Source organism: Erpetoichthys calabaricus, chromosome 10 (assembly GCF_900747795.2).
Source record: "Erpetoichthys calabaricus chromosome 10, fErpCal1.3, whole genome shotgun sequence".
NCBI lineage: Eukaryota > Metazoa > Chordata > Cladistia > Polypteriformes > Polypteridae > Erpetoichthys > Erpetoichthys calabaricus.
Window position 1 is genome coordinate 61,197,183 of NC_041403.2, and position 14,588 is coordinate 61,211,770.

The following is a 14,588-nucleotide window of genomic DNA, read 5'->3' on the forward strand; positions in this document are numbered from 1 at the left end:
TGATTGCAAGATAAATACATCCATCTACATTTTTTCACATATATACTTAAACCAAAATTATTTTGTTTGCAACATGTTTATAAAATAGCGCCCCCTTTCTTCTTTTCTCTATGTCATGCATTTTAAACCAGAGAAAATAAATGCAGGGTGGGCACCTAAATGCCAAAAACAACTCAAATGCTAAATTTACTGATTTTGATTGATTTAATAATAGGTGGAACACTATGCTGCTACCCATCTAAAGAGTTGGTTCTTACCTTGTGCCCGATTCTCTGCTGGTTTACGTGGGCTTCTTGTGACTCTGAAATTCTTTAAGAAAGTTTGAAAATAGATGGAAATGATGAAATGCCCTGCTGGAATAGAGTCTGGCTCCCTGTAGCCCTCAAACTGGATTAAACACATACATCAAATGGATGGATGTCTTAATTTATTGAAACTTTCATCTCTGATATAATGACTACTTTAGAATTGTTTCTCAATGTTTTTTAAAATTTCACTTTTTAAATTAACTTGAAGAAAAAGTGCAGTCTATTGATGTGTGGCGTATGTTCATTGTAACAAAATGTCCTAAAAGGCTACAGAGGAAAAATATCATATTTCTACAAAGCAGGGATATTCTCCAGTGAAATGTCTAGTATTACCTTAGACAACATATATTAATTAATTGTTTATTAGAAGACAAGGAGCAGCTGATTTTTTTTCTACTGTCTTCATCTGGAATCACTCATGCTTATTCATTTGGAGCTGTGTTGTTTTAACTTATTATCCTTACCAAATCTATGTCAAAATTAGAACTAATTCATCACTCCACATGCTTCAAGATTGGCATTATTGAGCAATTGCACTGCTTTACCACAACATAAATTTATTGAGTTCTTTTAATCCTAGACGCCTTTTTCTTACTCCAAAAACTGTTCTTTTTATTCCTTTTTTTGGGATTGCTTCTTTTAGAATAAAGTAAATCTCAACTGCTATACATCATGCTTTTATTTCGCAAGGACTGAAATTCAATTTTGTCCCATAAATTGTAAGAAGGCAATGTATGCCATTGCATGAATATTTTGTTTAATAAATGAATTGACATTTTTTTAATAGTTTATAAAAATGCCCTCAATTCTCAATAATTATTTCTTTCAAAATTGATAAAGTGAATGCCAAACTATTGAAGGCAACTGATGCAGGTGTTAAAATGTTTATATTAAAAGTTAGAAAACTGCTCAGATCTTCCAAATTTAAAACAACACTCAGTATATAAGCATTCAGCACACAAAAAAAGAATTTATGTCTAGAAAGTGAAATATGGCTTCCCATCTATAAAGTCAAAAAATACAAAACATGCTGAAGAGTGTCTCTGCTAGGATGCTTAGGGTCACTACAGCCTGTTTATGACTTGAAATGCTTTGCCATATTGTCAGATGAAACTAAACTAAAACGTTCATTGAAATCACTGAAATTCCATATCATAAGTATCAACTTAGGCAATCAGTGCAGAGATTTTATCAACAGAAAATTAAGCTTCGGTGTAGGTAAATGGCATAACTATACTTTATCTCTCATGTTTATGGTATCTCGATTATGTTCTTTTTCTAATAATTTCCACTTAATCCTTTTTGTGTTTTTTGTCTGATTTACTGGATATGTTTGGTATTTTTCTACTGCATTTGACTTTGCATCTGTCTATGCTTGATTCCAATTATTTCTTGATCAGTTATTGACCTTTTGTATGTTGATGGCTCTTGATACTTCCTCATTTTCCAGCTTTCCATTTTTTTATCAAGACAATTAACGGACACTTTCATAAAGTCTCCATGTAAACCTTAATTCAAATGTCTAACAAAAAGAAATGGCTGAGCACCTAACAGGGAATAAAAATGAAGTTTGTACTCTACCGGTGGATTTCCATAATGATTATGTTTATCTGCCTAATATATGTCTCTGTGAACCACACGGTTTTTGTGATTCATACATTCAATTCTTTGGATGGTTTTAATTCACTTCGCTCAGGGTAGGGTTTTTATCCTATTATCAGATCACAAAAGGTTCCAAATAACAAGAAAGGTTCCAACTAACCTCTTAAGTTAGGGTATAAGAAGAAATGTCAAAACCAGCTATTCAACTGTTACCTGTCAGCCCTTACCTGTATCACTGTCCATATTATATCATGAGCATTCAATACTAGGAACCTCTAATAGCAGGCTGTTTGCTGACTGGGACTGTCTTTACTGGTAAATCTTTAACTGAAACCTGTTTTACCACCAATAAAGAGCTTAACCCGAGTGTCCTCAAGTGCCCTTATGGGGCAGGAATTGGACAATGTAGCTTTTTTGCTCACGGGTAATAATTAGATAATTATTTGATTTACTTGAGATTTATATTAATTTGCAATAAAACTATACACAGCAGATATATTGAGATACACAGATTTAAACAACCTGTGTGCTTTAAATCTTTATTCAGATCAAGTACAAGTAAGAAAATGCTGATGACCATTCCACTCCCAGGTGTCCTCTTTGTATTCTCAAGCAAGATAAAAATAGAGGGAGACAAAGATAACACTTTTGTCAGTTTTTAAAAAAGCAGTTGAGGATGGAGCAGGGACATGGGGCCCTCCAGCAGCTCCCCTCTTCACGCTCACAAAAGAACAAGCACACATCATTAAAGTGCATTATATTTTTCAGTTCTGATGTTATTATTGTTGTCAGAAGCTCAAGGTCTGTTCTTCAAGATTTCCAACTAAGTAGACAAAAGTATAAAACAATAAAAAACTCTAAAGTCCTGCTTCGTGAACCAATTTCCCCAGCATGCACTTTAACTCCTATACATAGAGCCTACCATTTGACCGGTTACCACTGTTACTTTTGATAGAAACTATTTTGGCTCCACAAAGTAAAAATATTTAGTTCTCCCCTATTTTATCTTAAATGATCAAAAGCACAGTAAATTTCTTCCTTGATTTTGCCTACATATGACATATAGTAGAGTTTTGAGGAATCTCAAGAAGAAGCATTTTTGGCCCTGTATTTGAATTTATTTTTGTCAGTTCATTTTAAGGAATATTTTTGTAGTGTAAAATTAATAGACTCGACACACTTAAAAAGGTTTGGGGCAGCCACCCGTATATTATTCCTGGCTGCAAAAGAGTCTTTTAAATACAGAGATGTTCTCTATACCGAGTCCAAAACAGAACTGTCGATGGTTTGTCAAGATGGCGGTTTTAAAGGATAGGACAGGAAGTGATGTAAGGGAACCAGAAGTGATGTTCTTCATTAGTCAGACTAGATGCTGGAAGTGATAATCTTCTCTGCACAGGAACCGGAAGTGATATTTTTCTGGGTGCTGGAACCGGAAGTGATGTCTTCTGTTCTAAATCAGACAGGTTTTCTCGCGGCTGGTCTGCAGAGATAACAGGAGAAAGTTTAGTGCACCCCGCTACCCCCTGGCCTGGCGTGGAATTACCTTTGCTTGGTCCATACAGCATCTTCATAGTCGCACGTGTGTGACATGGCCCCCCCCCCCCTCATCCCAGACCCTTCGGGTCGGGTATACCGGTCCGAGAAGTCGTGGCATCGAGAAAGGGCATCGGCATTGGCGTGCAGTACACCACAGCGATAAACGACCAAATACTTATAAGGCTGCAGATCTAAAAACCACCTTGTGACACATTGATTGGACTCCCTATGCAAGGCCATCCACTGTAAAGGTGCATGGTCTGTCACAAGAGTGAATTCACGCCCCAAGAGGTAATATCTCAGCTGAGTAATTGCCCATTTAATAGCCAAAGCTTCCCGCTCCACTGCCGCATACCTGGTTTCACGATCCAGCAGTTTCCGGCTCAGGTACATAATGGGGTGTTCAACTCCATCGACATTTTGACTCAGCACGGCTCCAAGACCTGTGTACGAAGCATCCGTCTGGAGGATGAATAGCATAGAAAAGTCAGGCGCTTTCAATATAGGAGCTGACGTAAACGCCATTTTCAGGTCACTGAATGCAGCCTCTGATGTCTCATCCCATACCACATGATTAGGTTTCCCCTTCCATGTGAGATTTGTCAAGGGTGTTGCTCTCTCAGAGAAACGGAGTACAAACCGGCGATAGTAACCCGCTAAGCCGAGAAAGGCCTGAAACTGCCTCTTGTTAATCGGACGGGGCCAGTTCAAAATGGCATCTATTTTAGAACACTGTGGTCTCACCATACCCCGGCCCACTAAATAGCCTAAACATTTGGCTTCGACCAACCCAAAGTAACATTTCTTCGGATTAATACGAAGACCAGCTTTTGCTAATGACTGCAATACAGCTCGAACTTGCTGTAAGTGTTCCTCCCATGTGTTGGAATAGATAACAACGTCATCCAAGTAGGCAGCACTATATGAATTATGAGGACGGAGCACTATGTCCACCAGACATTGGAATGTCGCAGGTGTCCCATGTAATCCAAATGGGAGAACACGATACTGCCAGTGCCCACTAGGGGTGCTAAACGCTGTCTTTTCATTAGCAGAGTCTGTTAAGGGAACCTGCCAGTACCCCTTAGTCATATCTAAAGTAGTCAAGAATTTAGAGTTACCTAGCCGCTCGAGGAGGTCGTCCACTCGCGGCATCGGATAGGCATCGAATTGGGAGACTTGGTTAAGCCAACGGAAGTCATTGCAGAACCTCCAACTTCCATCAGGTTTACTGACCATGACAATAGGACTGGACCAGGGACTATAACTTTCTTCAATCACACCAAGGTCCAGCATGCGTCTGATCTTCAGCTCCATTTCAGCCTTTTTTGCTTCGGGAATTCTGTATATATATTCTGACTATAACTCCAGGTTTCATCACAATGTCATGCAAAATCAGGGAGGTCCGTCCGCGACTTTCACTTACTACCTCAGGGACAGACAGGATAACTGCTTTGAGCTCCTGTCATTGTTGGTGAGTCAGATTATCTCTGAAAGTAAGGTTTAATTTATGAGCAAAGAGAAAGCGGGGCTGTCCAGAGGAGGGCTCGTGATCCCTGTCCTTCCACGGTTTCAGCAGATTGACATGATAAATCCGCTCGCTGGGACGACGATTCAGTTGTTTCACCAAATAATCAACCAATCCCTTTCTCTCCTTAATTTCATAGGGGCCTTGCCAATGAGCCAGTAATTTAGAATGTGAGGTAGGAACTAAAACCGTGACTCGATCTCCCGGGCAGAACTCCCGAAGAGACGTACCACGGTTACAGCATCAGACCTGGGCCGCTTGCGCCTTTTCCATATGCGTTTTCAATATTGGTCTAATCTTTTCAAATCTATTGCGTAACTGTGCGATATATTCTAATACATTTATTGACGGGAGGGCCTCTTCCTCCCAGGCTTCTTTTAAAATGCCTAATATGCCCCGGGGTTGTCGTCCATATAGCAATTCAAAAGGTGAGAACCCCGTGGAGGCTTGTGGGACTTCCCAATATGCAAAAAGGACGAGGGGGAGGAGCTGATCCCAGTCCCTTCCGTTCTCGTTGACTACCTTACATAACATTTGCTTGAGAGTTTGATTGAACCTCTCTACAAGACCGTCGGTTTGAGGATGATATACCGAGGTTTTTAAATGTTTTATTTGAAGTAGCTTGGCAGTCTCCTTGAACATCTGCGAGGTAAAAGGCATCCCTTGATCCATCAGGATTTCTTTAGGGGTGCCGACACACGCAAATACACCTACTAATTCCCATGCGATAGCTTTTGTAGTAGCTGAGCGCAGTGGAACAGCTTCTGGAAACCGGGCAGCATAATCTACCAGGACCATTATATATTTATGACCTCTGGCTGAGGGTTCTAGGGGTCCTACTATATCGACCCCAATACGCTCAAAAGGGACATCTATTAAGGGTAATGGAACTAGAGGAGCACTGTTCCTCCTAGGAATCTGCCTCAATTGACACTCTGGACAGGATGTACAAAAGCGGCAGACCTCCTCATTAACTCCGGGCCAAAAAAATCTGAGCTTAACCCGCTCAAGTGTTTTTTCGGGTCCCAAATGGGCTCCCAGGAGATGGGTGTGTGCTAATTCACAGACTTGTCGCCGGTAAGTCTGTGGTATTAACAACAGTGACCTCATTTCCCCCTCATGGTCAGCTACCCGATATAACAGATCATTATTTAACACAAAGTGAGGACTTTGTGGCATTGGATATAATGTGCGTTGGCCATCTATCAGAACGACTGCATTCTTTGCAAACTTAAGGGAGTTGTCGTTCCACTGCTCCCTTTTAAATGAAGCCGGGGTCTGCCTAAATTGAAACTGCAGGAGTGTGAGGGGATCGGATTCGACCTCAAGGGGTTGGGTTTAATCCCGAGTCAACTCCGCACTTGATGATGACGTATGTGGCTGAGACGTCCCGGGTGTTTCCCCATCATCACCAGAGGCCAAACTCCGCTCCCCAGCTGGCTGTAAACACAGCGTGGAAGAAGTTGAGGGCACTGATTCCGCGTCCGTGACTAGACCTAGTGATTTTGGGGAAGAAGCGTCTGTGCTACCGCTTTTAATGTCTACCCAATCTCTGCCTAATATCATGGGGAAGGGAGGACTATCCATCACCGCCACCGTCAACTTTTTTAATTCGCTGTCCTGATATATATAACATCTGGCGGATTTATCATTCCGGACATCCCCGTGAATGCAGGTAATGCAGGTTTTAATCTTTAACCATTGTCGCGGTAGTACCAGATGGCGAGCAACAATAGAAATGTTACTGCCGGAGTCAAATAAAGTTGTAGCTTTAATTCCATTAACTAACACTTCTCCCGTATGTATAAAGGCCAGAGGGTTAGCGAGTGAACACCCTGCCTCCCCCCATATCACTTCGCAGACCCCGTCGTTGCTTTGCGGAGCCTGCCGACACGTCCCAGGTTCCACTCGAGTACGCTTCGCATTGTATCTCCGAGACTCTATGTTAGGGACACAAGTACGCCCGGGTTCACACGAGTCCCGTTCTGATACTCCCAAGCCGGTTTCTGCCCTGAGGAGTTCTATAGCCTCGGCTAGCAAGACAATATCAGTAAAGCCCCAGGCCGGCTGGGCGATTTTTCCAGGTAGGGCACAGAGCAACAAGGCGCAGGCTACCTGCTCCGCTATTTGATAGCTTGATTGTTTGTGTGGTTGTAACCACCTTACCACTTTAGCCCATAAAGCCATGGCCAGCTTTTTCACTGCTTGAGCAAGTTTATAGGTCCAAGCCATTAGATTTTCCAACTGCCAGATTGGGTTTCTCCCACCTTTATCAAAAGGCTAGCATTTTGTGGGGTATTTAGGGGCAGTCCCCATACTCAAGAGACTATAATAAGTCCTCGATGTGTTCCCAAACGCACCAGGCTCTATCCTGTGGTTCCCGTTTCTACTTTTCCCCGGACCTTTAACAGGATGATGGGTCGAAGCATTCTCGAGTTTTCCCTGACACGCCCCGACCGACCCCCACTCAGCAATTCGGGAGTGGTACTTACCCATCTGACTTTTCTTGCGTTGGGTGTAGTGTGTCGAGTCTTTGTTTTGTTCTGACTTCCGTTCTCCCCATGCAGGTTTGAATCCTGCGGACTACGCCACTGTAAAATGAATAGACTCGACACACTTAAAAAGGTTTGGGGCAGCCACCCGTATATTATTCCTGGCTGCAAAAGAGTCTTTTAAATACAGAGATGTTCTCTATACCGAGTCCAAAACAGAACTGTCGATGGTTTGTCAAGATGGCGGTTTTAAGGGATAGGACAGGAAGTGATGTAAGGGAACCAGAAGTGATGTTCTTCATTAGTCAGAATAGATGCCGGAAGTGATAATCTTCTCGGCGCCGGAACCGGAAGTGATATTTTTCTGGGTGCCGGAACCTTTAAGTGATGTCTTCTGTTCTAAATCAGACAGGTTTTCCCACGGTTGGTCTGCAGAGATAACAGGAGAAAGTTTAGTGCACCCCGCCACCCCCGGCCTGGCGTGGAATTACCTTTGCTTGGTCCATACAACGTCTTCCTAGTCGCACATGTGTGACAGTAGGCATATCTTGGCAAAAACTATATTTTTTATCTTTGTGTGCTCCTTTTTGTTTCTCCACAGTCCCACATTTTATTACAAGGTGAGTTTGGTGTGTGAAATCTATGTTTTAAATAGGGTACTGTTATTCTTTGTACCAATCCTTATGTGGATGCAATGCTCCAGTTTGTCATTGCCTGGAAATGACAATTACTCTGTTGCCTCTTATAGTCCACTTCCAGTATAAATATTTTCATATATAACCAGGCCTCTGGCAATGACTTAGAGGTTGGCTATTGATTCAAGCCTTAGTATTCTCATATTTACTGCATTTTCCTGTTGTGTTCATAGACACTTGCTGTGATATCATTTTGGAGGTCCCAAAACAAGGAAAAGATATGATATACAGTACATGTTGATGCTGACCTGTACCAATCCCTTCTGTTTGGCAGTGAGAACTTCCCTCAATTCTCCTGCTTTCTTGGCAATCTGTTTTTAGTAGCATTTTATTTTCCTCTAAGAACCCCAATATTCAAAACATTCAATTTAGGGTTGGTCATCGCATTTATTTTACTCCCAAAAACATTTTGCCACAGATCTAACCACTAATCCCTATTATCCCTTCTGTCAACTGAGCATCCCAGGTCCTTTTTTACATGTGTTTTGGGAGTGCCTCGGTTTTATGGTTGTCTACCACTAAATTTCTCTTGACTGTTTTTCACATTAACATCTCTTCTCTTCTTTGGATTTTTCTGACCTGATTGGACCTCTTGTCTCACTATCACTGTTCTATCTAGCAGAGGCTATTTTTTCAAGGCACAGTAGCTGGAAAGACATCATCAGCTTCTTGCTGGAAATCTGACTTTTCTTTCTCCTTTGCATTTGGCAAGCTTCATTTTTTAGTCTTACTCTCCTAGAACTCACAGTGGCAGTGATCAATGGGTCATCCACTTCATATATTACAAATGGCGTGGAATTTCTACGGAGTCGGATAGCCTGTGTTAACTGTCAGTCTCCTCTTTCTGTTTATTAATCCTGTGTCAGTGGGGTCTGAGGTTTTGGCCGTGTTTCCCTCCCAGGCTTTGCTCTGGCCATGTTTCTTTTTACCATTTTAGCAGGGCAAATTTTGTGGGACTTTGTATTTTTACTGTTATTACTGTCTTTAAAATTGTTTTCTTTTGACTATTTTATAAGAAACATGTTTGATGTTATTATCTCTAGTACTCCATAATGTTATTTAAATTGTAATAAATATTTGATCAGAAAAAAAACATATGGTCCCTTTCAGAGTTGTTAAAATAATTTTTAGTCTCTGGTTTACAATTTATTTGGTATTTTTACCATTATTGTGGTGGCATCATTTTTTCACACATTTCATTTGGTGCTCCTGTTTTGTGCATTTGTTTCTGTGGGTGTCAGCATTTTGTGTTTCTAGTTTTCATGAATGCTGCATGGTTGCTAAGATTTCTACATGACAGATGTATGATGCACATACCGCATTACCTGTGATGTGAAGAAGCTTCTGAATTTTGTTTAAATAAACAAAGAGCTTCTCCAAAACACTTGGGTTTTCAACTATGAGCTTAGTTTTGTCTTAAACACTTTGGCGGTTAGTGTAAGACTGTGTTGTCCCAAACTTTGCAATGTCTGAAAATACTTTGGTTTGCCCTTAAAAGAATAACAATATAGAAATCTCTGTTACTTATCTTTACAATTGTCTGACAGTACTGCTATGATAGATAGATAGATAGATAGATAGATAGATAGATAGATAGATAGATAGATAGATAGATAGATAGATAGATAGATAGACGTTTATTTGTCCCCAGGGAGAAATTTGGCTTTTTAAATAAATAAATAAATGCACACTATACATTCCACTGGTAGCAACAACATGTAATTCATTTATTTGGAAATAGAACTGAGAAATGAAGTAATTTGATCAAGGTTACAGAACAGTCAAATAAAAAAACAGACAGGTCTTTGCACAAATGCTTTATTAAGCACAAACCTGTGCAGCTAGAGACTGCTTACAATCCATGAATACATTTGGTGTCATTTTGCTGTGGGTTTGTTGTATTAACGTTCTCTAAGTAGGGGAAAAAAAAACTTGTGACCTTATGTTTCAGGTTATTACCTTTGGCGCTGCCTGTGACCAAGATGAGTGCACGTGTCGTGATCCAAAAGCCGAAGAGAATCAACAAAGTGAAAAGCTGAGAATTGAGAATCCCTGAATCTGCAGTTCTTAACTTCAGTATCTACCTGAAATCACATACTGTATGTACATAAAGAGGAGAGTATCACTATGGCCAAAACAGCTACACGTTTCTGAAACAGAAATGGGATGAACTTAACTGTTTTCTTATTTTGGCTCATAAGGAATTTGAAATGGACAGAAAGTAATCATTAGCTACAGTCTTGAGTGTATACTGTATCAGTTTACAAGCTTATAGATGTGTGTAATATATTGTGACAGGTTTACTAAAGTTAGATGTAATTTCATAATGGATATTCAATTAAAAGTGTATTAGAGAATAATAGCTATCTTCTTGATTAGTATTTTTGGAAACATAATGAAAAGTTTTATTTCTGTATTATCTTCAATGTAGGACCTGCTGCTCATAATTGTGTAGTCCAGTTCATCTTAGTCTTTGGCAGTATAAAGAAATCTTGCACATAATTTTTCTGTTTTATTGGTTTTTTTGTTTTAAGATAATATTTTTCACTTATTTTATATAGTGATAATGCAGTAAGTTTATGCATGCATTTTCAGTAAATTCTCATCAATGTGACATGTAATACTTTTGACATAACCAGTATTCTGATAATCTAGATGCATGCCTTTTGTGCTCCTTTAAATATATACTTGAATGCCACTGGTTCATGTTTTTGAGTATTAATGCAATGACAAGCCTGGAGATATTTTTGAGTCCCTATGTGTCCATTTTAAGAGAATACCTGCTTACTGAAATGGATTATTTGGCTTCATTAATGCTGTACCAGAAAATACAATAAAGACATTTTACCATATGTACGATGATGCCTTTTAAACAATTGTAAAATTGACCATGTTAGAGTTAAACAAAATATAAAAATAAATAAATAAGTAGACAGACTTCTTTGTTTAGCACTCTTGTACTTCAGTAATATTCCATACTGAATAGGGGTTAACTTTTATATGATGCTGAAAAGTTCCATAAATTTACTTACCCAAAAAAATGAGGGACATTGTATCAAAATTATTCATGTGATATCTGCTTTTAACTGTTTCTTTTACATTCCTGTTACTTCAGTACTTACATTTTGGTCAGAAGCATGCTTTAACTACCATATATTTACCACTCAGCTGTTACTGTTTTATCTTTGTTTGTGTTTAAACTTCTAAGGACTTTTTATTGTCTTGTATATTATATGTCCATATTTTTTCCCAAGCTGGCAGCCAGTTGTGCTGAAAAAGATGTACACTTTGATCAGACCAAAATAAATTGTATCTGCACTATAAATATAAAACTGGCAAATATGTTTTTTATAATATTATAATTGTATTGCATATACTGTACAGTGCAGGATGCTGTACCTAGTATATTATACCTTTTAAAGATTAGTTTTGGGTATTGAAATACACTTACAGTAGAAATCTATGTGTACAATAAATATTATTGTAAATATGTCCTCACAGGTGGCGCAGTGGTAGTGCTGCTGCTTTGCAGTAAGGAGACTGTGGGAGATTGTGGGTCCGGTTCCTCCCTGTGTGGATAGCGCTTTGAGTACTGAGAAAAGCGCTATATAAATGTAATGAATTATTATTATTATTATTAGCATTAAACATCTGAGGGGTGCTTTTAAAATACTGAAATTAAATATAGTGTAAATACAGCAGAAAAAAATTTTAAATGCCAATCAGGGTGTTTGGGTCAGAGCCTCGGGGCATAGAGGAGTAAATATATAAAGGCAGAAATGGTCTCCCCATTGTTTCTTCCTTATTAAATGAATATCCTTCTTCACACTGTTTCCATTAACTTTTATGGTTCAACTTTAAGTAAATTACTCATAGTAATGTTTCCCAAAATATAAAATACACATACCCACCACTGTTGGCAGATTGTCATATTTATAGAGTCCATGTACTGTAGGAGCAGGAGCAAACCCTGGGAATGGGCACATTTGCACAGAACTGTCCCAGTTTATACTGGGCACTCAACATGACATGCATATCTACAAGAGAGCAAGGATTCAAACCTAGTTACCTGGAGTTGTGAAGCCGAAGCTTTAACCATAATAAAACCAAGCTAACACATGAGAAATGCAAAATGATGTAAAATTAAGTTGCCAGTGAAGTGTCCCAAAAATTCTTAACTTTTTTTTCAAAACAAGGAACAACTGTAAAGTAACAACATTTTCTGTAGTTGTTTCTCATCAAAATATTTCACTGTTAAAGTAGCCATTTGGCCTGTATTCATATGTTTGTTTAGGTGGGTCATTTAAAGAGTGTTGTAAGAAATTGTGAACCAGGTATTTTGGCACATTTGGAAATTAGAAATAAAAAATACTCTATTATTAAGATTTTTGCAAAACTATTATCTTCCTTAAATAGTAAAATAGATGAAGGGGTGGCAGGTACATTTACTAATAAAGTAATTGGTATAGTATTCGTGTTTGGGTAAGGACTGGGTCCAAGGGGGCAGTGGTAGTGCTGCCACTTCACAATAAGGAGACTAGGTTAGTGTCCTGGGTGCTCAGTCTGTTCTTACTGAGCCAACATGGGTTTCTTCCATGTGTTACCACAGTCCAAAGGTGTGCAGATTTGGTGGATTGGTGAAGCTAAATTGGCCCTAGTACTGTTTGCTTGCCCTGCAATGAATCCCTATCCAAGTATTGTTCCTGCCCTTTGCCTTTTGCTTGCTGGGATTAGCTGCATCTGCCCTGTTACCCTGCTCTGCTTTGGATAAGCGGGATTGGAAGATGTAGAGATGGATGAATGAGCGGTACCAACAAACGTAGGCAATATAAGAGAAAAAAAAAATAAGCACAGTTGTGAAACAGAGCATTATGGGTCATAAAAGATATTCATAGGCAAGAAGCTGAATGGGTCTTCCCCATGAGATCAGCTACTTCTGTTTGTTAAAGGAAAATTAAAAGTATTATTGAATTATTGTGAGAAAATGGAACAGGAGAAGGGTGTGTAAGGCACAAGACAATGTCGTAGTGAAGGAGAGGCACAAATCAAAACCAGGACAATCAACAGCAAAACTCAATATTCCAAAGTTTTGGGGTCAAAGCAATGCAAAATGTTTTGAAGGCAGGATCCAACCTACAAACATTGCAATCAAGTTCCAGCCTCATTGGGCCATATGTTTTGGGCGTGCACCAAATTAACATCATTCTGAACCAAACTCTTTAAATGCCTTTTAGACAGCCTTGGTGTCACAATACCTCCTAACCCACTAACAGCTGTGAGATGAGCTTAAAGTGGAGAAGGACAAACAAACTGTAATTGCTTTTACAGGGTACTACACTATTGGCACGTAGACTTATCTTGCTCAACTGGAAGAATCCTAACCCACCTCTTTTAAGTCAGTGGGTAACTGGTGTTATATACTATCTGAGATTGGAAAATGAAATTCTCGCTTAGAGGATCTGTATAAAACTTTTTCAAAACCTGGTAGGATCTAATCAATAACATTTTATAATAAGCATTTGAATTGAAGAAGCAGATTCTCTCCCCTCTTTCTTATTCTATTTATTTTTATTAATTTATTATTTTATCTATTTACTTAATTTTACACTCAGTTTTACTCTGCTGGCCTTGCTCTCTTTCTCATGGCTGGGGGTTGATTTGTTATTGTTAAACTTGACTTGCTTGTATGGAATTTAATTTGATTTTAATAAAATCAATAAAGTGCAAAAAAATGCTTGGAATCAAAAGGCAAAGCAATGTTTAAAATGTAATAGGAACTACTGTGCTGACAGAAATGAAGAATGGAATATGGGTTAGGGGACCTCTGGGCAACCCATTTACTTTCTTCAGTAAAAATAGGTCATTCGTAATAAAGCAAACAGAAAACAGAGGGGATACCTCCACCATCTAGTACAGTGTCATCTAGGCTTGATAAGGTGCACATCTGGGGCAAGATCCATCATCTGCACTGCCTGGTCCGTGAATGACCACTGACTTCTGGGTTTCACTCCATTGAAATAGCTAGTATGTTAGAAGGGATGGGGATTTGGGTTTGTCCTGGAAACCTACCATTCTCCCTCCTGCTTCTTGTCTTCTGCTGTATGGAGGAAAAAGAACTAGAACAACCAAGCAACCTTGTGCTCTTGAAATGGGTTCTTTATTTTTGCATGGCTCTGAAGACACTCAGCTAGCATACTTGCTGAACACTAACAATGACTGAGAATTTTTTCTTCCAAATTACTGTGAAAAATGGTGAGAACAAGGCATATTAATGGTTCTGTGAGCAATACACTGAAACCAAGAATCATTCCATCCTTTCCTCAGAAGTTGTCACCATAATTGTGGATTATACATAAATAAATCCTCAATAAGACTATGTGATTATCATAACAGACAAGTGTATACAACATTGTATTAGTGTGTA

General features: G+C 39.1%; 1 protein-coding gene across 2 annotated transcripts in view; it reads left to right on the forward strand.

Annotated features, from left to right (window-relative positions):
• Positions 1–11,518, forward strand: part of pappa2 (pappalysin 2) — a 240,043-nt gene extending 228,525 nt beyond the window's left edge. For both annotated transcript variants that reach the window (XM_028810464.2, XM_051933196.1), the window contains exon 23: positions 10,116–11,518. In XM_028810464.2, coding sequence (XP_028666297.1) covers positions 10,116–10,220 — 105 coding nt within the window. In that variant the 3' untranslated portion in view covers positions 10,221–11,518. The remainder of the gene's footprint in view (positions 1–10,115) is intronic.
• The last annotated feature ends 3,070 nt before the right edge of the window (positions 11,519–14,588 follow it).